Source organism: Natrix helvetica, assembly GCF_964273705.1.
Source record: "Natrix helvetica genome assembly, chromosome: 2".
NCBI classification, from domain to species: Eukaryota; Metazoa; Chordata; class Lepidosauria; order Squamata; family Natricidae; genus Natrix; species Natrix helvetica.
The window spans coordinates 204,461,845-204,488,244 of NC_138552.1; the positions used below are offsets into that span (position 1 = coordinate 204,461,845).

General features: G+C 36.0%; 1 protein-coding gene across 2 annotated transcripts; it reads right to left on the minus strand.

Annotated features, from left to right (window-relative positions):
• Positions 1-934: 934 nt before the first annotated feature.
• FBXO30 (F-box protein 30) lies at positions 935-26,400 on the minus strand. Of its 2 annotated transcripts, none has more exons than XM_081940591.1 (7): positions 25,767-26,400; positions 13,657-13,701; positions 13,273-13,365; positions 12,344-12,376; positions 8,690-8,778; positions 4,547-6,599; positions 935-3,878 (listed from the first exon to the last, which is right to left on the minus strand). In XM_081940591.1, exons 5-7 carry the CDS (start codon positions 8,716-8,718, stop codon positions 3,675-3,677), a joined length of 2,286 nt encoding a protein of 761 aa, XP_081796717.1. In that variant the 5' UTR covers positions 8,719-8,778; positions 12,344-12,376; positions 13,273-13,365; positions 13,657-13,701; positions 25,767-26,400; the 3' UTR covers positions 935-3,674. The 2 variants fall into 2 exon arrangements, with proteins under 2 accessions (XP_081796717.1, XP_081796716.1); XM_081940590.1 differs by having other exon boundaries at positions 25,763-26,400.

The following is a 26,400-nucleotide window of genomic DNA, read 5'->3' on the forward strand; positions in this document are numbered from 1 at the left end:
AACTTTTCATAATCCTGTCTCTAAGATTATATGCAAATCATTATGCATTTTTGCTACTGCACATTTGCTTAACTAAAAAATGTATAGTGTTTCTTGCTAAACATCAGTATTGGATATTACATAAGTCTTATAGAGGTGAAGGGTCCAAAATTATATGGCTCTGACACTAACACTTTATTCCTTAACAAAAGGAAACACCTTTTGTTATTTGGACAAAGTTTTATTACATTTGTAAACATCCTTAGGAAAATGCACTTTATTGGCAAAGAAACACCTGTAGTTATTTGGACAAAGCTTTATTAAATTTGTAAACATCCTTAGTGAAATGCAGAACTAGCTTTGTAAAATAATGGATAATTTATGCCATCATCTTTTGGATGGCTACTTAGAACTGAATTGTCAGGCCAAAATTATTTGAAGCCAATGTATGTATGATTGATCAGAGGCACTGAAACATCTGATTGAAGTTCTTGCTACTTAAAGGAGCTGCCAACTATTACTAAAACTTCATTTATGTTCGCGAAAAATTGTGAATATTGGCTGTTTCAATGATGTCATGACCCAGGACTTTCTTTGTGGTAGTGTTTTTTTTAACCAGAATCTTTTTATGTTATTAGGAGTTAAATTATTACATTGTAGCTCACACAGCTCTGCAGGAATATGGACAGTTCTAAAGAGTTCATAGGATTAATCAACATATTAAGTCTAAACAATAATTGTTAGGTCATATTGCTTTTACCTTCTAAAATAGCTTTGTTTTTAAAAATCTAATTTTAAAATCTATAGATTATAAACAACAAATAATTTATGACAGTATTACCACAACTGATAAATCATAGGGAGTTTAGTAATAACAGGTAATAATATTGTTAACTATAGTGCTAGTGTTAGAATGAAATACTGTATTTAGCAACAAAAACTTTCAAAATACAAGTTTTCTTCATAAGTTTTAATTTACATTTTCAGTTGATGACACACTAAACCAGAGGTCCCCAATCCCCCATCCCCCATCTGTGGACTGACACTGGTCTGCAGCATGCCGGAAACTAAGCTGTGCAAACAAGCGAAGCCCCTTCCATGGGATGAAGGTAGTATGCAAAACTAGTCTGCGGAAAAATCTCTCTATAGAACCAGTCCCTGGTGCCAAAGGTTGGAGACCGCTGCACTAAAATAAGAGAATAGCAAACTCCAGCAATAGAATCATATTTGATAGTGCTGTTGCTTTACCTTAACTATTTAAGAGTGGAGATTTACTAAATTAAAAGGTATTTCTCAAATTATAAATAAAAATCATGTGCTAAACAAAGAAATGTCGTGTTTTTATTAGTTATACTAAATATTGCAAAAAACAGCATTAAATGAACATTAAAACAAAGTAATGGACTAAGAAAAACAGCTGTATATGTGAAGTTTTAAAGGCAATTCAAATGGAACAAACTAAGAAATGTTTCAGTGTAAGTTTAATATGGAAAGTATATTATTGTAGAGGAAATTAAGTACTGACAAACTATTACTTTGGAAAACTGCACAGCAGTATAAAATACTGATATCCTTTAATTGTATTCCTGTTTGCAAGCATATTTTAAAATATTGTTTAATAACTCAGGAATAATGTTTAATAATTCAGGAATAAAACAAGAAACCGTATTAGAATTTGAAGGCAGAAATGCAAGTAATATTAACAATGAACTGTTCAAAATGCTTAATGTGAAAAAATTAACCAAGCATTCATTATAGATTAATCCACACTTCTTTAGAAGCCAAGAGATTTCTTGAATACCGCATGAATCCTTTACAATTACAGCATATTCCTCTCATAAGGGCTGAGGTATACAGTATTTTGCCCATCTGTTTTTGAGGAAAAGGTAGAATGGTTTATGTATTGGTAAAATATTTGATGAATAACAATATATGCATAAACAGCTTCCAACAATGTGGAATGAGTATCCTTGGTTGTTTTAGGCTGATAGTACTTTTTCTAAAGACAGGCATACCTTCCCAAAGATTGCAAATGCATCAGGGTTAAGTTTCCTGGCCGGAGGCATAATCCAAAATGTTATTAAAACTAATATGATGATGATTTACCTTTCATTCTTTTTAAACTGCTAAAATTAGAATTGTTTTTGCAGCTGAAGATTACACTAATTGCAGGAAACATTTTCTTCTATGTTCTTCAAAGAGAAAGGCAACATTGTGAAAATAATTAACTGATCCCAAGATCCAGGTATTATAGAAAATGGTTATATAAAATATATTCCTTAATGATCTAGCTATATGGCACTAGAGAACGAGGTTTAGCTTTTTTAATATAACTGCTTAATGATAGGACAATTACTTTCCAGATTAAATTTATGTCAACATAGTCTTAAATCCATAGTCTTAAATCAAGTATATTTAAATGATTTAATTACATATTACCAATATATAGCTAACTTTCCAATACTCTCTTCTTTAAAACTGAAAATAAACTTGGTTTTTCAAAATTTGTGGCACCAAGCTCAATAAACTAGTTGTATAGTATTAAAGCTTTTGAATAACATTAACAAAGGCATTTTGTAAGTAGAGAAAACAATCACCAAAATTTCTTCATTATGGAAAACTATGGAAAATATGGAGTTAGGAAATAAACATTTAAAATACACTTTTAATCCAATGAATTAGTTCTCATCTTATAAAGATGGCATATCAAGAGCACTATCCTAACCACATTTGCTAGGACAGAAATTCCAATGGAATTTAGTGTACTGAGAACACTTTATAAAGTAGCTTTGAAACCACATGTTACATCCAGACTTGTTAACATAACAGAATGTATCTTAACACCATAAAACTTAAATGTATTAATCTAAGTATTATGAATCCCGTATAGCTAACTACAGCAAACAATACAATTTTTTCAAGATTACCTTTTATTAATACCAAACAATGAAAAGGGGAAAAAAGTATATTGATTCAAAATTCTAACCTAGATATTTGGAGCCTGAAATAAAATCGAATTTTGTTCCATTGAACTACTAATAGTAGCAATTTGTGTTGAATTTCGAGAAGGTACTATTAGGAAAAAAAAGTTCTATCTCAGGATTCATTTGACAGGATTTTGCAGAATTAAATGAGAAGTTTTGATGCTAACTCCGAATACTTGTGGATTATGCTCCTATTCATTTGCATTTAACACTAAAATCACACTTTGCAATCTTAACAAGAAATGACATTAAATAACACTGTATCAGCTTATATGAACACAGCAATCCATAGAATGAAAAGACTCATCAAAACATATGCTGCTAAATTTCGACTAGCATTCAATGTTACATTCAAATTTTCAGAGAGACAAAATTATACAAAGGCTTCTTGTTTGGATGAGCATGTCTCTTGAAGTCAATAAAAAGAAATGGATAAGTTAGTCAGGGAAACTCCAAAAGAAAAAGGAAAAAAAACCCTACAAATGATAAAAAGTCATACAGAACTCCCCTAACCAGCAAGTTCCATTTTTAAGGCAATTTTTGTTGATTCTAACCAGACCATGTTATAAAAAAATAAATGCCATTTCAAAACATGTACATTATGACAAATTTACCCAGAAATCATATTTAGTAAATTAATAAAGTGTCACAAATTATCATCCGGAGGTTACTTCAGGTGCTTGAGTGTGCAAATAGAATTATTCTTCATCTTTAAAGTACAGGCTTCAAAACTGAGCGCAACGACCTTCCTTCTTTTGTTAGTTCTCTTGTAACACACATACACGGCAGTGGCACAGCTTCTTCCCGTTTCTCTACAGCATTGTAACTGCATTTCTTCAAATGATCAGCCATGCTTACAATGTCCGCAAATTTCCATTCATTTACAGTACAAAAAGCTGTGCTGAATCGCCATACCTAAAAAATAAATTTCTTTTAGCATGATGATATATTTATTAGGACTCACTCACATGCAAGTCATGTAGAACTGACCCTAGCTATAGATGATGATGATTATTATTATTCTATTTTTTTAAAAAAGAATATCCAAACACCTTTTCCTAGGGAGGATAATGTAAAAAAATGTGCCACAAATTTTAGTATAAGCATTAAAAAGAAACAACCAATCCTACAAACTAATATGGAAATGTGATGACATACATTTAAACGTATTCATTTATAAAATGATACAGACATATTAGCTGATAAGGTTTTGAAAAAGTGACCTGATTCCCCAAATTTCCATTTGGTTTTGCCATTTTTAGGACACACATTTTTGGTTGCTTTCTCTTAATTTAGCTCATGATACTGAAAATCTGGATACAGGAAGCAGCTAGTGAATATTGTAGGGCAGATACCTGTATGCCCATCCCCTAAAAGTTGAACTCTTCCTTGTATTTACTATTATATTAACTATATTTAGTTATACTGTTCTCCAAGTTGTTTCTATCTCACTGCTCCCATACTCTAGACACCTGCCTCCCACATAGCACCCGAGAGAAATATTGGAATAACTCAATTTTTATGCAAAAGTCATTCCAATTCAAAACAGAGGTAAGCAAGTTCTCACAATTAAATATACAAACCTTTTCTTTTATTTGCCATGAAAAACTTCCATCTGCATATATCTTCTTTTCCCACAACAGAATGACCATTCCACGTGCCTGAAGTAAGCTTCCGCATACATCCCTCATTAATCTTGACACTTGCGACAGCTGACATAAACTGAAACCATCTAGAAAACCTGCAATGTGTTGTAGGACCTCAAAAGGAAGATTACTCAGATTGTCACTATGCAGCCCTAAGCAGCATCTCTTATCAGGCTCTGACAAAACAGTCGATATAGAAGGCTGAACTCCAAAGGACCGAAGATGCCGATCATGAATAATTTTGGCTCCTTGTGTTGAAGGACAAAATCTGCGTTGAGAATATGTACATCCATAATATGCCAAAGGACATCGCTGCTCCATCCAGCCATTTAGGCCAGCGTGAATATCACCGTGAACATTCTTAAAATGTGAAGAAAATTCATTTCGTCTAAACAGTTGTCCACAGACAAATGTAAACATTGAACGCTTTGTTTGGTATCTAGTTACACATTCTAGTACCAGGTCTAGCCCAAGAGTCTGAAAAGGGCTTGGATTTGAGAGCTGTGGATTTGCATGATCACAGGCAGATGCTGAAGCAATTTCCCCTACCATTGTATTTGTGGCTAGAATTGCAGAAGGGAGAGAAAATGTCTGAGTCCCAAAATCAACATGGTATCCATCAATAATACGACAATCTGATATACCCCTGCCACCAGGAGAATCTCCAAGACAAAACAGCAAGGCTGCTGTGATTAAGTCTATTCCCTGAAGGTCCATAGGATCCTCTGTTATTTCCAAATCGGATGTATCTACTGCTTTGTCTTTCTTTGATGCAGACAAGCAGTAATTTGCCAAGTAATTGTAGCTATGTTGAGGAATGAAAGAAAATACATTATTTCTGAGTTTTTCTTGTTCTATTTCTCTCTGTAGTTGTTCATCATTACAGTCATGTGACATATATATGTGGTCAGTGGTGCCATTAGACAAGCTGTGCAGAGGTATTTCATATTTAACTTGTGCTACAGGGACTGAGTTGCAAGCATTCGCTGCTTTATCACTGGGAGATGCACTGTGAATACTATTTGCTACATTAAACTGGCTGGAATTACATATATTTAGTTCTTCATTCTGTGGCAGTTTCTCTGTGCTTGAATCATCTAGATGAAAACCATTACATAAAGGGATATTATCAAGGCTCATATTCAGTTTGTAGTGTTTTGTAGTATCATAACAAATATCACTTGACCCGTTTTGTTCTAATTGTCCATTTTGATTCAAAATATCCAACTTAATACCACCAACTGCTCCCATGCTATTTTGCTCTTCAGAATCTTGTTCTACCATGGCTTGCATGCTGCTGTGTTCTTTTACACAGCAATCTGCATTTCTTTTACATGGTAAGATACTGAGTTTTGAACTCAACAAGCTAGTAGCAGTATTTAGAATATCTAGAGCTGTAGCTAAGCTTTTGGTTGTTTCCACAGTGGCTTGATAAAGTGCACCAAATGATTCCTCATCGACAGGTAATAATCCATTTGCAACTGCAGCATCTGGGGCACTTGCAACCAAAGATTGTTCTCTGGGTTTTACTATGGGGTCAGGAGTTTTTGATGTCATAGTTGCAACTTTAAGAGATTCAAGAAGCATCCGTTGATCTTGAAGAGCAAGAGCCATATCCAACTGTTCAATTTCATCAACATCTTTACTTAGATTCTCATAAGATTTTCGATCTGCATAACTGACTGGCCATCTATTCCATTCCATAGTGCAGCATACAACACTTGCAGGACAGGTTTCTAGATGTTCAGCAATTTTATTTCGGGTTACGGTAAATGGGCAGCCAAAGCCACTATTGAGACAAGGCACTCGTTCAAGTGGACATAAAAGGCGATGCTCTTCAGCTTTACATAAATGAAATACCGCTCCACAAACCATAGGGCAGCCAATTAAGTCACAGGAAATTCCAGCTTCTGATCTGGTCATACAACGCCGACTAATACAGTTGACACAATGTACATGCTGAAGATCTTCCATAGTGGCAGGTTCAGTTCTATATGTAGAAAACAAGAAAGCCGGAGAAGATATCAGGCTTTGGTTGTAAGTTAGGACAAACTATCTCTGCCTAAAAGAAGAGCTACAGTGTTCAAAATTAGAAGAAAAATTTGAATACATCTTGTTTTAAAAATTAAACGTATACTTTTATTCCCCCCTCCTAAGAAATTTAGGAATGCATGCAAAATATTAAACTATCCAATGCAATGAAAACAATATTAAATGAGGTAATAAAAGAGTAAAGCCAAGAAGAGAGGAAAGACAGTACAATTTTGGTGCCAAATGTACTAATCTGGGAAAGTAAGCAAGTTGCAGCTCACAATAGAGAAGACTCAAATTGTCAATTGTTAATCATTTTTACTATAGTCTACATGCTCATTTTTTATACTTATTAAGTTGAAAAACTTCTATATTCACATAAAGCTATAGGACAGTGATGGCTAAACCTTTTGGTCCTTGTATGCCGAAATCTGGTGCGCATGACAGCATATGTGCCCACACCCATAATTCAATGTGTGCGCCCCACCCCCACATATTCAGGATGCTCTGTGGCAGACCTCAAACTGACTAATTGGAAAAATGAAATTCCACCTCCATATTTAAGCAAGAGATGAACTTGCATCCATTAAAAAAAAATCAGACAATCACAGATTTCAACAAACACAATGAGATTCTAACAAATATTATACTTTTTAATTGATAAGATACCTTTTAATCTATCTCACATGTAGCCTGCATTTGCATAACCAACCTGTTTTTGTTTCCCTTCCTTTCTGCCTCAACCCAATTTAAATCCTACATCAATATAGCTACAGAATGGCTCTGATGAAGTAAACAATAAAAACTGTTAGATGGAAAAGGTGCTATTCAAATTGGGTGCTATTCCAATTTATAGCAATAATGTAAAAACGTAGAATCTTAAAACTTATTTAGAATCACATTGTAGAAATTTTTCAATTTTTCATTTTTCATCTGGTGGTAAAATGTAGAAATCTACTGGGCTTATGACTTAGTCAAAATTCAACATGGGTGTAATACTATTGTAAACTACGATATTTTTTGCTCCATGAAACGCTCCAGAGCATAAGAGGCACTTAGCTTTTGGGGAGGAAACAAGAAAACAAAAAATCTGCCTCTGCCTCCCAGCCCCAGCACATGGGTCATCAGGGCTCTGCTTTGTTGCACCCACCACTGGTCAGCTAAGTGACAGCTGGATCCCGGCCTCCAGTAGCCCCACCAATCAGTGGGCTAGCCAACCAGAAACAGTGCTATTGTTGCCTCCTTTGTGTCTGCTGCCTCCACCGGGGAATGCTGGAGCCTTCGCGAATGGTGGTGGTGAACAGTGGCGGCGTCGATAGGTGGTGGCAATCCCTGCCACCTGGAACAGCTGATCGGTGTTATTCCGGGAGGCTGATCCACTGGCAGCGTCTGGTCGTTTGCTGCTGCACCAATCCCCTCCCCCCGCGGCACAGTCTGTGAGGCAATATTCACTCCATAAGATGCAGACATTTCCACCCACTTTTGGGGGACAAAAAAGTGTGTCTTATGGAGAGAAAAATACAATATATTAATATATTAAATATTTCAGGTTTGTTTTATTTTTTCTTCAGGCCTTTGAGTCAGTATTGACTCCTGGCAACTATATGAAGTAGTGCTTGCAGTTTTCAAGGCCAGATTTTTAGAAATGGTTTGTTACTGCCTTCTTTTTAAGGGTGACAGACAGACAGGCCCTAGCTGGCTTCATTTCTAAGGTAGGAATAAAACTCACTAGTCTGGTACCTTAACCACTACCCTCCATTCAATTATTACACCAAACTGGCTCTCTTCAATCACCTACAAAATGTATTACATCATAGAAATAGAATACAGCCTACAACATAATTTTAAATACCGTCAAATTTTCTCTGAATTTTCTCTTAAGAATAGTCTTAAAGACAAGTGCATGTTGTTTTATTTATAAGTTTGCATTGCATTATTATATTATTGCATTTTATTATATTAGATTACTGTTACATCTAATTACAAAATAATCACCAGCTTGGAGATCAATCATATCTGAAAATCAAATTAATACATGTTGGAACTTACTTTTCTTCAGATGAGCTCATAGCTTGCATAGAAGAAAGACCAATCCCTACTGACACTGCAAATATAATGATATTTTTTTCTGGTGGTACCTGTCACCAAAAGAAATTTTGATCAATCACCAAGTAACTTCAAAGACATGCATTTTACTTGTTCTACATTTACACACAGATTATAGTTGCATTTCAAAGTACATATGCTTTGATCATGTTCATGGTAAATTTGCTTTGATTTGATATTAATCTGGTTTTTGGTAGAAAATTAAGTTTAAACGATATTACTGTGCTGCTAAATTCCCCAAGTTTGGAATCTGTCTCGCCTTTGCATCCATTTTGTTAATCTGTTTGCATTTTTATATTTCATTTTGTTTGAATTGGATTGTTTGGAATTTTTTTACTATCACTTATATATTTTTAACAAAATTTGTAACATGGTTGAAACTAATACAATTACAGAAACTTACATTTTCAAGAAAACAAACTAAGTTGGCAACTGGTGGTTCATGCTATATACAGCCCCCAGATAATCACATTGAATTTTAATGGAAAAATATGAGGAAAAAACAATCAGTGGCATGATTTGGGGTCTTTATTCCAAAGTATGAAGAATATATGCAGGTCTTAAAATACCTGTTTTCTCTCAAACTGTTCCTCCAAACTCTAAAAACTGATGGCATACAACTGTAATATGATGTCATTATACCAAGATCACAATAAAATACCCATAGTTGGGAAAAAATGGCCTCCAGAATTCTGAAATTCTACAAATACTGAGGATTCAGAGTGGGCAGAATACCCCTTTCACTAAGTTTTAACAAACAACTCTTTGTCTTATTTCTGTATTATCATGAGAAGATATCAGTGTTGTATCTTCTGCTAAATCTATACCAATTCAGTCCAGGTAAAGTTTAAGAGCCAAGTAGATTTATAAATAATCATCCCATGGGACTATAATAATGGAAGTTTGCCCAGAACAATGGCTGGTTAACACTATGTCTCTGAACTGTGAACAATTTAATTTTTTTTACAATTTTACAATTGTACGTTCTCCTACATACTGGCTTAATCCATAGCGCGAAACAATAAAGTTATTTGTTTTTTGGCAGGATATATGAACCCACATATTATGGCTTCACAATATATATGAATAAGGCCGCTAGATATAAGGGCAGCCTTACAAATTTCTAAAAAAAATCTTTAAAACTTACTGATAAATCAGTTTAAACTTTCCAATTGTATAACAGAATCTAGAACATGAACAAAATGTTCAAGTACAAAAATGTTTTTATCTTCTTCATTTACTATATAGATGACTATTAACATTCAAAAAGAAGTCTGATGGCACATTTTCAAACTAACATATTTTATTAAAAGGCATACGTTTTTGTGAGCTGAAGCTCATTTGCAACCAAAAAAGGGAAATAAAATATTTCATATAGAAAAAACATCAATCCATTTTAACATCCATTTTAAACATCATTAAAATCTAACTATTTAATATTAACCAGTATTTTCATTACACCATATAAATAGATTTATGGATATAGACTGGACAGGCTAAAGTTTAACTTATGACTCTTCACCTCAGTGGTGAAATCTAATTTTTTTTCCTACCGGTTCTATGGGCCTGACTTGGTGGTGGTGGGGTCATGTGACTGGGTGGGCATGACTATGTAGTCATGGGACTGGGGGTCAAAAGACAGAAACTCACTTTAACAATGTCCTGCTGGAGCAGGGAGTTGGACTAGGTGACCTCCAGGTCTCTTTCAGCCCTGGATTGCTGTGCTCTTTCAAGGTATGTTCTGAAGCCGCGTCTACTGCCAGCTTTGTGGTCCTTCTCTCTCTCCATTTCCCCTCCCTCTCTTCCTTTCTTCCCTTCCTTCTTCCCTTCCTTCCTTCTTCTTCCTTCTTTCCTTCCTTTTTTTTTGCAGCACCCCCCCACCCCCATTTTTGGCATAGCAGGCCTCAGGGAAGCCTCCTGGGAGCAAAAATGCCCCCCCACCCTCTGTTTTTGGCCTAGCAGGCCTCAGGGAAGCCTCCTGGGAAAGAAACAGACCCCACCCCCTATTTTTGGCCTAGCAGGCCTCGGGGAAGCCACCTGCGAGCAAAAATGGACTCCTCACCTCCCGTTTTTGCCTAGCAGGCCTCAGGGAAGCCTCCTGGGAACAAAAACAGACCCCAAATGCTAAAAAAATTTTTTAAAGTTCCTACCATCGCGCAGCACAGCTGAGCATCAGAACTTTTTGAAAACTTTGTTAACCATTTTTTTTACTACTGGTTCGGGTGAACGATAGCATTTTTTACTACCGGTTCAGATGAACCAGCCCGAACCAGTAGTATTTCACCCCTGCTTCACCTACGTTTAACATAGAGAGGTTTATAGTCATACTTAAATATTGTTTGGAATGTCCAATAGACATGAAATAAAAGATTCTGTTAACTTATTTTATCTTTTTTATAAGATTATAAGAAACAAAGATTCACTAATTTGTTTGATAACCCAACTTTTTTGAGTTCTTGCAAATATATTACCAAAAATCTTCCCGTTTATAATACCTTAAATAATATCTTGCCCACATCTCCTATATTGCAACAGCTCTAACTTGAGCAAGACAATTCAAATTTACAGAGTAAGAGTAAGCCATAATTATAAATGATGTTTGGAATGTATGCTTTATGGAAAAAGAAATTTGAACACACTTTGAATACCGACGTCAAACATAAATTAAATTACCAAGAATTAGACACTACTTTCTGGCATTCTGCATTAAAGTCTTATATAGCAGTATTTATATGTATAGAGTCCTCGAGTTACGAATGGAATGGAGCCTGCCCATTCCATTTGTAACCTGAGGATTCGTGGGAGTGAATCTCGTATCACTCTTTCCTTTTGCCCACACATTCACTAATCGAATGCAAGGCTCGTTAAGTGCACATGAGGTATTTCAGGGTGGGGAAGGTCATAGGGCGGGCCTACTGATAGAAGAGACCACCTGCCTAAGACCACCCAAGGCCTCCCTGACCCACTGAAATACCTCATGCTCCCCACAATTGCTTTACCCCCAACCTGCCACACCAGGTCAACTACCTTGTGAAGATGTAGCAAGCAGTCTCCTCTCCAGCCTCTCAGCCGCGTGTGTCCCTCTGCAGTTCCATTCAGGCCTCTGTAGGGCTCACCTGGCAGGGTTCCTGGCTGAAATGGAGCGGGATTTGCAGAGGTTCCATTTCAGCTAGAGCCTCCATTTCAGCCTGCAATGGGCTGGGGAAGGCCCGCAGAGAGCTGAACGGAGTGCTGGATCCGCCCCTCAGAAGTTCCCTTTCAGTCAGCAATGTGCCAGGCAAGGCATCTGGATGCCCGAATGGGGCTTCTAAGGACCAGACCCACCCCTCAAAAGTTCCATTTCGGTCAGCAACATGCAGGACAAATGTTGCAGAGCCTCTGCGGTTGTTCGTAAGGGTGAACAAATACTGTGGTGCTGCAAGATTCATAGTTTGGGGCCTTGTTCGCAAACACTAGGGGCGCTTATCACGTAAATTTGAACTTTCATGAATGCTCATAACCCGGGGATTATCTGTATAAATACAATACAATATTCAAAATATTTTTTCCACATTTAACTATTTATAGAAACCAAATGTTGCATATATGTATACATACTTGAATCTGTTCTCTGAAAAGTCGTAAGAAATCCTAAAAGAAAGAAAAATGTTAGTCAATGAAACATATATTTCTAGAAAACCTCTACATATTATTACAAGCTTTACAGTGCCATAGTTGATGTTGATTCCATATTTCACATGTGAATAAAATTTATAAAATTCCATCTTACTCTAAAACAGACAGCCCACAGCCAAAAAAGAATAAAGTATACCAACTGTACTCTTAATCAACAGGAGCAGCTGAAATACTAAACATATGAAACATATGAATAAGCAGCTATTAATTTAGCTATTACACAGATAATCTAACCTTGAAGACTCATTATGTACCTGGGCCAGCAACCCCCCCCACGAGTATGTTAAGAACCTGTTTCATGGTTATGTTAACATCTATTAATTATAATTTTTTTCAGGTGATTGGTTGCTACTCAGAATCATTTCACTGAGATAGGTGGCCATATAAATTTAATGCATGAATGGATGGCTCTACAACAGAAGGCTTTCCAGCCTTTAAACAGATCCAGTAAAGAAGAATTGATCTCTAAATAATTAATCCATTTAAATATATTTAGTCTTAACCTTCATTTGCTTTCTAGTAAATTTAAACCATTATTTAATTTTTTTCTCACTCGTATGAGAGAGAATAGATTTTGGTGTTCTGTGTGACATATTTTCAGATATTGAAATAATGCAATTTCATATCCTTATCCCTGAAACTTTTGACATTATTAAACTTTCATCGTTTTGCATAGGTGTTTGTATTTTCAAATTCCATGATCATCCTGTTATTTTCAGAATGAGTTAGCTTGTCTGAATCATTTTTAAAATATGTTATCAAAAATGAACCTATCAATTGGGGTAAAATTTACTCAATAGAAATAAGCTAAAAAGATAAAGGCACAAAAAGAAAAGAAACAATCAACTTACCAGATTACAACTTTCCAAGAAACAATACAGCAGGGAAGTTCTTTTGTATAATCTCCATTCTTATTTTATTTAGATGTCGGCACAACTAAAACACTACAAAGATACAGAATCATATGGATAAGTTCTTTTTAACAACCCATAAAGCAAAGTCTGGAATATCACTAGGGAAAAAAATTCTTCTTAATTTTTTAAATTATAAAGATGTGAAGTAACTCCTTTTCTCTCTTAATTTATTAAACTACAACCACATAAACAGCACACATGTATAATTAAAACTGTAATATAAAATAACATTTTAAATAATCCCTCCCCTTGTAATTTAATTCAGTGCTTCTCCCCTACTTTATTCCTCTCCACATGTTTTAAATTTTCTTGCTGTATTACCTTATTGCCAGAATAGATTTTCAGCTGGTGGGGGGAGGGGTCTTCCTGCAACAAAAACAAATTAAGTTCAATAAAATGTCACCTCTGTTTTAGTACAGTTTTATTCTTTGGATTGAAATACACTGTGAGGATCCATTGAAAAACTGCAGTGTCACAATCATCTGAATACTAATTTGAATTTCAAAACAAAAGAAATAATTTGTTTACAACAGAATGTTCTCTTGATAAACTAGAGAAAAGTGAGACAATGAAACATATATGGGCTATATCCAACTCAGATTTGTCTGCCCATGCAACAGAAATCCACCATATAAATAATTGCAAATTTATTCACAGATGAGCCAATCTCTTAACATATTACTGAGCATACTCAATCTGTTTTCTGGAAATAGAACAGATTGGCAATGAGCTGGCAAAATTTGAGCTGGCAATGAGTTTCTCAGCAGGAGAAGGGACTAAGAGACTGACAGAATCTAAGGAATTCCTAAATGCTATGAGGGGTTTTCCAGTTTCAGAGGTAAGTCATTCAGAGACCCTATCAGTACTACCTGGTGTACTGTTACAATCAGAGAGCTGATAAGAGTACAAATGCCACATATATTGTAATGAATGAAATCAAGCATATATCAGGGTGCACACTCAAACCTATAGTATTGAATAGAAATGGTGGTAATGGTTTTTTTTTTTTTAAATAAACCTCACTTCTGCACCATCATTGCAAGGCTTCCGAAGGGGGGGGGGGGGGTTGTGTGGATTTGGTCTGTTCAAGACTAGCCACAAGGAAGTCTCATTTGATTACATTGCTCACATCAGCTCTTAGATACAGTTCTTGGGGATATTATTGACTTGGAATGTCACTGCGTTAATTGGTTTGCTTAGCTGTGCTGAAATTTATTGCGCAGGTCTAGAGTTCTTATCTGCAAGTGATTTAGTGCGCCTGCTCACACGCATTCCAACTTAACTTTCTCTTCTGATCTTCTGTTCGCCTGCGAAGGACGCAGGCACATAACTCTTGCCAAGATGTGATTAATTCAGTTAGCAAAGTTTTCTATTTTTATTTTATTTTATATTAAAAATGTTTTTTTTATTAGAATATGCTTCGGGTTTTATTTTCGCTTATTTTCAAAAGTATGCTCAAGGAGAAAGCCACGGTCCACATTTCGTTAATTCAGGGTGGAACTCCCCCCTTGACATGGAAGGGGGTGTCATTTGGCCTGAATGTATAAATCAGTTTCAGTTATTTTGACTAGAAATACACAAGACACTTCTGGGGGTTAAGCCAACTACCTGTATTCTGATCTCTAAAATTCAACATGGACACCTTGAATGGATCCATAGAGAGTCATAACCCTTTATGAGGAAATTGGGCCCACTGCAATGTAAGAGGTTATAATCCTCCAGCTTTTGAAATTTTGGGCAACAAATGGCAGTTGCAAACATTATGAATATTCCTTTATTGAGGGAAGTGCTGTCCAATTATAAGCATGGAGGGGAGGCACTAACTACATAATTAGACTTTGATTTCAGACCAGCATATAACACAAAGCTCTGTTGCCTTGAATGATTACCATGAGAGAAATGCAACTGAATCTTCTGAAACTCTCAGCAAGCAGCCTATAGACCCAATAACCACAAGATATCTACACGAAGGTGGTCTACATTTACATGATGTTTATCTAAAGATTTCAGTATCTATTTCTTCTTTTGAATTGAATCAGGGAAGATTGAGCAGGCATTTGAGACTCTAATGGGTTCATAAGCACCAATAAACTAAAGCCAAAGTCAAATAACACAAAGGTTCAGCAGAAAAAAACCTGGGAATTTAGCCTGTAATCAACTGAAGCTACAGTTATCTTAGTTGGGCTATCAGATACAAGTCAGTCTGGACCAAAACAGACTTAATTTTGGCAATCCATGCTCTAATAATCTTTTTATTGCACAGAACTATCTATTCCATGTAGGGTGATTGTTGGAGACTAACTAGAAGCTATATGTGATCCAGAACAGTTACCTATTTGTTATGTGGGAGAGTTATAAAGCACTCTTCCTTTAAACACTGCCCTGGTTGTCCTTGAGCCACCATTCAATTTAAGTTGTTTAACATTAGTCTATATAGCCCCAGATAGCTTATGACCAGATATGCTTCAAGTAATGTCATATGACTGATGTACTTATATCAAACTTGAAAATCTTGGCGCATGATCCCATTGGCTGTTTCAGCTTATTGTACAAAGACCAAACACAGGGTCTTCCCAGTGCTAGTTTCCTTTTCCAATGAACTGAAACCATTCTTACCTTAGAAATGTATAGGACAATATATCTGTTGTTATGCGGATGCATGATTTTAAAAATAATATTTCTTGTTAATTGTTACTTACTGTTAATAATTATTGGTGTCACTGTCTTGATTTATCTAGGTCTAGCCTTTCTCCCCTCCTCCCCCACAAGTCTATTTCATGTGCAATTTGCTCTGGTTATTCTGGAAAGAAGGACAATATAAAATTAAATGCTGTGTCAGTCCCAAGCTATGGAATGCATGTCCTCAGTAATTTTATTTCGCTCCTGACTATCTCTGCCTTTAGGAATTGGAAAGAGCGTATTTTTGTCAAGTCTTTTAACTTTAGCATTTTTTTTATTTTCTAATCTTTAATAATACTAAACTTAAGAATATTTAAATAGGAAATGAGATATAAATCAAATAAAGCACTAAATAAACCACTTATTCTAATTATTATTATCAAATTTATAAGCACTTGGTAAACACTTGTATTCAAGAACCTGTAACAAATGTTCAGCTAGAGAGCACTTTGTGATAGGGAAAGTTAGAGTAGAAAGTAGATGAAAGAAATGCAGTTATATCCTCAAAATCAGCCTTCCCTTCTCAAGCATTTTTCTCTAACAAATTTCCAGATGCATTAGTAAACATGCTTACAATGCTACATGAAGATCAGAGGAAGAAGTTACTTTCTTGGCTATTGCAACAGGTGCATATTTGTTTTAAAAAAACAGACTGGGGAAATAATAGATATGATAAAATATGCATTTTTCATATATATTCTTAGACAATGGTACTTCACTCCAACTGAAGCTAAACCAAATTCTGTTAAAATACTCAGATATAGGGGTATTTGTAGATTTGTAGTAATTCTGTAGTTAGATTATGACATTGTAACTAATGTTGATGAGATGTTGCACACTTTCATAGGACACTCGTCAACTGGGTGTTCAGTAACAGGCATCAGAACACCAAATACTGACAAAGAATGCAGAGGTTTGTTAATACTTTACAATCTTTCATGGTTTAACTACTTAATTCTTCATAATCTTAGCATTAATTCAGTTCTTGGAGTCAAAGATGCTATCCTCTGCTATTCCATTGAACTACAAAAGACTACAGTGTCCCATAAGTAGCATTCAATTATCATATAATTGGAATATAGAAATAGACCTTCTTATTCATAATAGTTACATTCCAGCATATAATCATGGTTAATGAAACCACTTATGAGTCAGCAGGCCTATGAGACTTGGGAGTTAGACCTGGAAAATGACCAAAAAATTACAAAACAAATCATGAAAAATATAAGGAAAAAGTTGAAATAAGGATAGGCTATAAAATTATTGAATCAAAATTGAAAGAAGGGGAGAACTCCTCCACTTGCTCCTGCTCTGAACTGTCAGTATTGCTTCCTGATGGAACTTTAGCTGTGGTAGGTGTGACTATATTTAAAAGTAGCAGATAATTACGCTTTGTCAGGTCTTGCTTTTCAGAACCTGTCCTTGCAGAATTGAAAAGCAACTTCTGCCTATTGAACTTGATGCTGTTGCCTACTAGTGGGTCAAATTAAAACATTTTGTCCTCTACGACACTTCCCAGCTGCAGAATCTTACTTTTTCTCTCAAAGGCAAAGCTTGCATGAACATTTGCCATATCTCTCTGCAAAGTTCTCTGTTATGTCACTTTCATTATGGAAGAAGTATGTGCAGGAAGAGAATGACCATATAAGGTCAAAACAGTGTAGATCACTGGGAAATTGGGAGAACAGAAGCCAAATATGTACCCTTTTGTACATGTACATAATGATGGGGTTCAGAACTGAGTGCCAAAAACTGCAGACAGGCAAAACCATTTATCACAGATAGTGAGTTCTGGTTTATTTTATCAATGGTAGATATCTGAAATCCCAAACAACAAAGTCATGGATAATGAAGTCCAGGTACAGAATTTTCCCTTAATTGATAATCAAGATGTACTACTATCCCTTCACTTCTGTGAGAGAACACTTGACCAGAGTTCCCGTAATTGAGTCACCTTTTCTTATTTTATTAGTTTCCAATTAAATCTTCATTTAAAAAAAATTACTAACCAAAAGAACAAAAATGCAAGAAAAAAGTTTTGCAAATGAAATAAATCTTCTGCTGCTGTTTTGTAAACACTAGTTTATTAAATTGCAACAATACCATCCTTCTGTTCCTGGAAGTTGTACATGAAATATAGCAAGGGTGCTTTCAGCTCAAGTTTCTAAAGCCCATAAATCCAACCTCTCATTTTCAATGTAAGTTTAATGAGAGAACATTTCCATCTACAGAGATATTGTTGAGAGAGTATTCGACATAAACGAGCATATTTTAAATAAATCTGCCAAAAGACAACCTTAGTGAGATTAGCCAAAATAGCTGTCATATCCAAGGAAAGCAGGGGAGAAAAGCCCAAAATACTGAAATGCTTAAATCTTTCCAATGTATGCAATTTATTTCATCGGAGGAATTCTACCATATACTCTTTACAATTTTGTTTCACATTTCTTAAAGTGCTAGTATTTGTACTATCTTCTGCAATAAACTTTTAAAACTTTAAGCAATGTACTTGAGGGACTTATTGTTTTAGAAAATACTTTTGGCTCTCTCACTATTTGTGGATGATTATAGACTAAATCACAGCTGGGTTTAAAACTGAAAAATGGTTCAAATGAACTGGAGCCAAACCCATGAGCATGATTTTGAATTATTTCCTTCCACAGGTTGCTAGATAAAGTAAGTATTTCTGTGATTTCTTCCAGCACCAATATCAACTTTTAATACAGTTCAACTATACTTTTGCATATAAATAATTATTGATTTGAGACACAAACTATCTCTGTCTGTTGGGTAAAACTAGAAAATAAACATGGGAAATTACAGGCAGTAGAATGTGTGCATAAGGAGCTGACTTGTTATTCAGCAATGTATATTTAATTACATTGTCACTGCATTCTTGCTTGCAATAACCAAGTTTCGCTTACTGCAATGAAAAAACCCAATCTTAATAACAGAATAATAGCCTTTGATATACTGTGCCTCATTAATGATTAAATCATGAAAAGCAGCTGCTCATTTCTGATTAGGCAATGTCAGCAAGTAGGTTCAGTTCATTAGATATGTTGAAGTGCGTGTGCTTGCCTGTTACCAACCAAGAAACCTAAAAATACACACAGTTCTGGTGAGATGTACACTGCTCTTAGAAGGTTCAGACCACCTGATGTTATTGTACATATTACAATCAGCTGACTACTGTTGCCAAAGCATGTTTGGAAAGTCTGCTAGCACAAGTAGAATTCCAACTATAACAAACAACCCAATCACCAATGTTTATATGAACAACAAAGATCATATTAATGACTTGAAACAGAAAATACCCGAAATACAATCTACCTCTTTGGTAACCAGTTACTTAGTGCAACAGAGTTAAACCCGATAGTTGAATTTTAATTCTACTTCTGATAATCTTTTATCCATTTTATTATTGTATCTTTATCATTTCATGTTTTATTATTTTATTTTAAATTCTTATCTTCCTGTTAACCAGATTAATTCAGACTTCACATTGTACCACAGTTTGTCCTAACAGCAGTTCAGAATTCACAGTGCCACCAACAGGAGCCTCCAAGTGGATAAAAGGGAAAAAAATTGCAGGTGATTTGATTTACTTTTTCTTCTACTCATTTCTAAAACATGATAATTTTTAAAATTTAAATGCCTAGAGGCATTTGTCTCAATGATAACTTCAACCTAATTGGCATATTGATAATCAAACCTGATTTAAGACAAAAATTGTTTGACGTTTATCCATAATTTGTAGCCCTTTCCCTTCTCTTGTTCTTCCCAGAAGATACAATATTAGCTATATTTTCATTTGAACCCAGGAACAATGGCTATTAGTTTCTAAAAGAATCTGAAGAACCCAACTTTAATCAAAGGCTTCAGATTCTGGTCTGAATGGAAACCTGCCGACTTCACGTCAGTCAGGCATAAAAAACAATGCATAATTTATTAATACAGTCTTCACATGAATACATTAGCAAAACATTACATCAAAACTATAAATATGATCATATAAGCTATATAAAGTATTATGTGAACAGATTTAGCCAACAAACCTAAGAAATACATAGGAAGTATGGGTATATCTCTTTTGCCAATGATTTGTATTCTATAATGGAGAATTAGAACTGAATAAAATCCAATTATAAAGTTTGTAGAATACTCAATTTAGGTGAGACCTGTGATTTTAGGGATTTCTTTTCAATTAAGTAATATGATCAAGATTTTTATTCTCAGTGTTGTATATCATAATGAAACTATATGTTTCAAGGTACCACTAGATCAGATGTGTTTAGCAAATATTAAGCCAATACAGTGTAAAGAAAGATATTAAGATATAGAAGAGATTGTCATGTTATCCTAAAAAATAACACAATAACACAATTAGTTACCGTAGTAACTAATTTGCTACTTATTCATTAACAGCTGCTATGTTTTCCTCAATTTCAACAGAAAAATATCAAAACCAAAATTTGTAAAAATAGAGAAGCAATCTGAAAAAAACTCTAGCACAGGTGGCTGAAGCAAACAGTCTACTTTCACTTGTAAGGCACTTGTTCACTTGGGCTCCAAATTTGCATCAGATTCTGTGGTGTAAACATTGTAATTGCTGAGTTCTCTATAGGAGTACAATTCACCAGACAAATGTATGAAATTCTACCAAGTCAAGGATACCTACTGGTAAGTTTTGGCTTTTCACTTCATGATGCACAAATTAACGCTTTAAATACTTCAGTTTCATTTTCTAAACCCAGTTAGAGATTCTCCTAAAATGACCTATCACATGGGCAATGGTCACTCTGAAGGATTTCAGTATTGCAGACTGACTCTGTCCACAGGTAGGAAAAGTTCTGATCTGCTGAAGGTTGACTCAGGCTTCCATCCTTCCAAGGTTGGTAAAATGAGGACCCAGATTGTTAGGGAAAATATGCTGATTTTGTAAAGCATTCAGAGCATGCTGTAAAGCACCATGGAACAATATACAAATGCTATTGGTATTGCTACTTTATGACAGATTTCATGATTAAGAAATATTCAGATCTAATATATGAAATGAGATGGCAAAGCTATTACACATTACTCTAAACTTTGCCAACTACACATTACGAATAGATTTAATTTAGTTTGCAAGAACCAACTTTCAGAATCACAGACACTAAAGATATATTTTAAATAAATGATTTATCAAACAGTATCACAAGCCATCAATATTTAAAAACAATTTCAAAAATGTTATATACATTGATCCAAATGACAAATTATCTCGATTACTTCATTAAAAATACATGTAGCCCTCAACTTACAATAATTCATTTAATGATTTTTGTTCAAAGTCAAAACAATCCTGAAAAAAGTGACTAATGACTGTTTTTCACATTACCCCATAGTTATGTGATCCCCTATTGCAACCTTCTGACAAGCAAAGTCAATGAGGAAGCCAGATTCACTTAACAACCATGTTACTAACTTAGTAATTGCATGATTCACATAACAACTATGACAAGAAAAGTCATAAAAATGAGCAAAATTCACTTAACAACTATCTTGCTTAGCAACAGAAATGTTGGTCTCAATTGTGGTCATAAGTCAAGGACTACCTGTAGTCTTTGGTGGATGATGTCTAAAACAAAAAAATTACCTACTTTATTTGAAGTCTACTAAATTCATGTCTGTTAAATTGAGGGTCTATTTGTATATTTTACTAGAATTTTCCATAATCTAATAATAAATCATTTTAAAAACCCTAATGTATTTGGGTTCAATATCAAAAATCGACTTTTGTTTTCATTTTCTTCCTATTTTTCCCCTGCATATCATATTCATGGTTTTCTTTTTTGGATCAACCAAATCCATTGGTGGTGACAGGGACTGACCAATGAGCTTGTTGCCTAAGCCTGATATCACAGACTGAAAAGAGATTGACTGGCCAAAAATCACCCAGCTGGGTTTCTTGTCTAAGGTAAGACTAGAACTCATAGATTTCTGATCTTGAGCCTACTAGACCAAACCAGCTCTCATCAAACATCTAATCAATATTATATTTTACTTCCGCCAAGCAATATTTCTGATTTGAAGCTCTTAGGGGAAATGATATGTAGACACTTTTTTAAAAAAAATGCCTAAATAAAGGTGCTGGCTAAACTACTTCTCTGAAAATGAATGTTGAAAATTTAGATAAAGTGCTATAAAAATATAAATTCTTTAATATGTGAGCCCCTGAATATCTGAAAAACAAACAATATAGCATAATTATATACATATTAGTTACTTTTTAGTGACTACAAACAGCTTATTCTGTACTCAAAGTTATAAATGCCATAGCTGAAAACAGAAATAAACCACCTGCCTATTGAGACTGGAAATTATTGAATACTGAATTTTAATTCAGACAATATAGCTTCATAATAAGAAAATTAAATATTCTCAAATATTAGTGGCTATAAGCTATATTACAACATTTGCACCCTGGCAGTTTTCTAAACTAGAATAGACAAGAAAACCTGCCCAGAAAACCCTGCAGATTGCATCCATTGAGGGTTGGAGACTTACACTTAATTTATGACCAATAGATTCCAGATACATATCTCCAACTCAATAAAAAGAATTATCAATGCTCTGTTTATCCATGACTTCCTGTACACAATAATTTACCTGTCAGCATATACAGATGTTATCTGAATCAGAACCATAATATATTTTAAATAAAACAAAAACATACTTAAAAATCTTGTGAAACAGCTCCCAGAAAATAAATGCAAATTAGGTGTGAAATATATTTCTAAATTATTTACTTCTGATCAACTATGATCTGAAAGTACAACAAACACTCCTATACTTTATGTCTAGCTTCTCACAAAAATGTTTTTCACTGTGGTAATATAGGTAGTCCTTGACTTAAAACAGTTTCTTTAGTGACCATTCAAAGTTACAACGGCACTGAAAAATAGGACATGACTGTTTTTACAGTTATGACAATTGCAGCATCCCTATGATCATGTGTTCAAAATTCAAATACTTGGCAACTGGATCATATTTGCAACCATTGCTATAATGGTTATAATGACATGGGATAACTTTTTGCAACCTTCTGACAAGCAATGAAGAAACTAGATTCTCTTAACAACCAGGTTACTAACTTATAGCTGCAGTGGCAAGAAAGATTGTAAAAAATGGGGAAAAACTCATTTAACAACTGTCTCACTTGACAGAAATTTTGGGCTCAATTGTGGTCGTAAGTCAAGGACTACCTGTCCTAGGTAGTCAATATATCTCTTCACTGTCCTAGCTAACCTAATAGAAAATATTATATGGTAGATTCAAAAGGAAACTCCTAGGTATTATATGAATGGCAATTAATCTGGAAAATTGGGATTTTAAAAAAATAGTTGTGATTTAAAATATTTCAAATCAGAATTAAGGCAATTGTGCATAATCCTACATAGAAATAATTACTACAGATCTCAAAGACTAATTTCACGGGCTATTTCTCAATGTATATAAGTTTGCATTGTTCATGTTTTGTATTAAAAACATCATGCATTTCTGCATGTAATCTCAGTAGGTGGCAGAACTTCTGGACTGGGAAATGCAGCAGGATCAGGAATACCAAGGCTGTATGCCAGATGGGGAAATGAAAAAAAAAGTCTCAGAAAAAGGCAATTTCTAACTATTTTAGTATTACTTCCCAGAATATTATATGGACATGTTCATAAAATCACACGTCTCACACTCTACCTGAATATGATTTGGGGTTTTTATTTCATCCTATGATTTCTGAAGAACTTTCAGAAAAAAATGCTTTACTGTGGAAGAAAATACAGAAGAGCTTAAATAGCAGACAGTATTTCAGCAGAGCTATTTAAAAATAAAACATGGCTCCTTCACATACACCCCCCCCCCTGGAAACGTTAATTCTGAGTTTCTTGGCTTACGCAATAGTCCTTAGCCTACAGTACTCTACTTAAATTAAGAACTATTCCAAATTTTATTTTCAAAGAACTGTTAACCATTATGACTCAGCTAAAGTGAAAACATTATTATATGACACATTCATATCTGATAATGAATTCATGCTTCCATTTTCATTAAAAAAATCCAGAGCTAGGCACACTAAATAAAATCCACTCTATTCTTTCATTGCTAGAGATTTTGACATGTAATTTTTTTCAAAATTTTATACTGTTCCCTAAGATACCAGCCCGAGGATGAACTGCTTCCTGATTTACTTAACAAGCAGAAGCACAGTAGTGCTCGTTTTGTGGCTTCAATTAAAAACATTTGCTGTCCAAACTAGCTGCAGTTCTGACTATGTTGTCTCCAGCTTTCAGATTTGTCAGACCTACTTAACATTCAACAGAGAAAAAAAGGTTTTTAAAATACCGTACATTTCCCGTACATACAAGACTACAGTGCTTCTATAAAGGGCTCCCTTAAAAACTATCCTGTCTGTTCATCTTTACAAACTAATCAGGACTGGTACTGCACGCCTTTCTCTATAGGTAAATACAAGCGTGCCTCTTTTTTAAGATACAAGTTTTCCTCACAGGGCAATTTATTTTGCCTCAATATCTAGTTTAGTTTACTTTATTGTCATTGCCCATGGTACAAAGAAATTAAATGCCATCTTCAGTGTACATTATAACTATAAAAATAAAAACACAAACATACATCCTTTACTTTCTATATAATTAAAACTGAAAACCCGATAATCTATCTAGAGCAGTGGTTCCCAACGTGGGCCCCACAGGGGAGCAATTTGATTTTTAATGGGGGCAATTTGAACCTTGTTTAAACCAAGTTAACGGCCTTTTAGGCTTCCTCCGCCTGAGTAGCGTTCACTTTTTGAGTAAAGTAAGAATTATGTCAGGGGTGGGGAGGTGGGGGCATCAGGATTTTAAAGATGCTTTGGTGGGGCACGGCAAAAAAAAAGGTTGGGAACCACTGGTCTAGAGGCTAATACAGAAGATGAGGGCTGCGCTCCCGCTTACTCCGTTTCCTTATTCATTTTGAATGCCCCCTAAAAGGAAACCTTTGAGGGAATTCTTTCTACCTCGCGCCTTGAAGGAAAGTCGGAAGGGCTCAGAAGAAAAGAAACGGCGGCGACTCGCAGCTGTTGGTTCCTGGGCGCAGCAGCGAACAAAAGAGCTCTTTCTTGGAGCAGCCGGAGTTGGGCGTGCCCGACGTTGTGTGAATCTGCGCACCTTCTCCTTAGTAAGGACCGACACAGCTAGGCGAATACATCAAGAGCCCGGGATGAAGAAGGAGACGGCCTACTCTCCACCCACCCACCCCCACTCTTCTGCCATTGTCTCCCGGGTGGTTGTGGTGGTGGTGGAGGAAGGAGAAGAGGGGGGGGGGGAGGCCAGGGAAGAAAGGCACCCCGACGGATATATAACGCTTTACTCCATCCTTTCCCACCGGACCCTGCCAAGGCAGCAGAGCAAAGCTCTTTCTCACCCCCACCGTCTGGCCAAGCAGGGCTCCCCGGGGCCACCTCATAAAGGCACCAGCTGCCAAACAACGGCGGCAACCCCATCTCTCCTCCCGGTTTTCCAAAAGGCTGTGGCAGCCAGCCCTAGCCAGGCCCCGGACTCCGTTCGCTCGGGCAGGTCCCCAGCCGCAAGCAACAGCATGAACGACAGCCCCGCTGTCCACTGATTACTCGTCCGCCTCAGCAGCAGCAGGAGGAGCCGGAGCAGCAGCCGCCGGCTAAACCCCTGACCCTCCGCTTCTCGAGCACCAGGACTCACCGCCCAGCCGGTCTTCCGCCTCCTGCGTGTGAACGAACCCCAAAACGGTACGCCACCCGTCGCCGAGACGTTCTTGGACGCGTTCCGGTGAGGGGCGGGGCAGAAAAGGCCTCGTTCCGGGTGCCGTTCCTTCGCTCCGCCCCTCCGTCCCCACGCCAGCGTCGTCGTCGGTGAGAGGGGCGGGACCTCTAAAGACGTCGCGGTCAGTCACGTTAATGACGTAGAGACGCGACTGTCTTAACTCGCGCACACACACCCTGGTTCCCCAAGGAGCAGGACGGGGTTGTTCCAAAGTTGGTAATTGCGCCGCGTCTACTACGCGGCGTTATGCTCGCTCGCGGTGTTTGGTGAAACATTCAATATCATTTTATTAACTAACGAGAAGTTGTTGACGTAGCATTGAAGATCGCAGTTGTACATTTCACATTATGCTAAGCCACCAGCCTCTCTTGAATGAAAGAATAATGAACATCACTAATGGGATCTTTTATTGGAGTAGATCAAGAGATTTCAAACCAAATTACAACTAAAGCTGAAAATTGCAAGACGCAGAGATAAATGTTGAATGTGATTTTTAAAGCATTCATTACTATTGCCTTCGAACTCCGAACCCCAAGTCAAGCAAATGATTTTA

Coding starts and splice junctions, on each gene's coding strand:
- FBXO30 (XM_081940591.1), bottom strand. CDS start 8,718: ATGCAAGCTATGAGCTCATCTGAAGAAAA. Junction 6,600..8,689: donor ATGAGCTCATCTGAAGAAAA/GTAAGTTCCAAC, acceptor TTCTACATATAG/AACTGAACCTGCCACTATGG. Junction 3,879..4,546: donor CATGGCAAATAAAAGAAAAG/GTTTGTATATTT, acceptor TTTATTTTTTAG/GTATGGCGATTCAGCACAGC.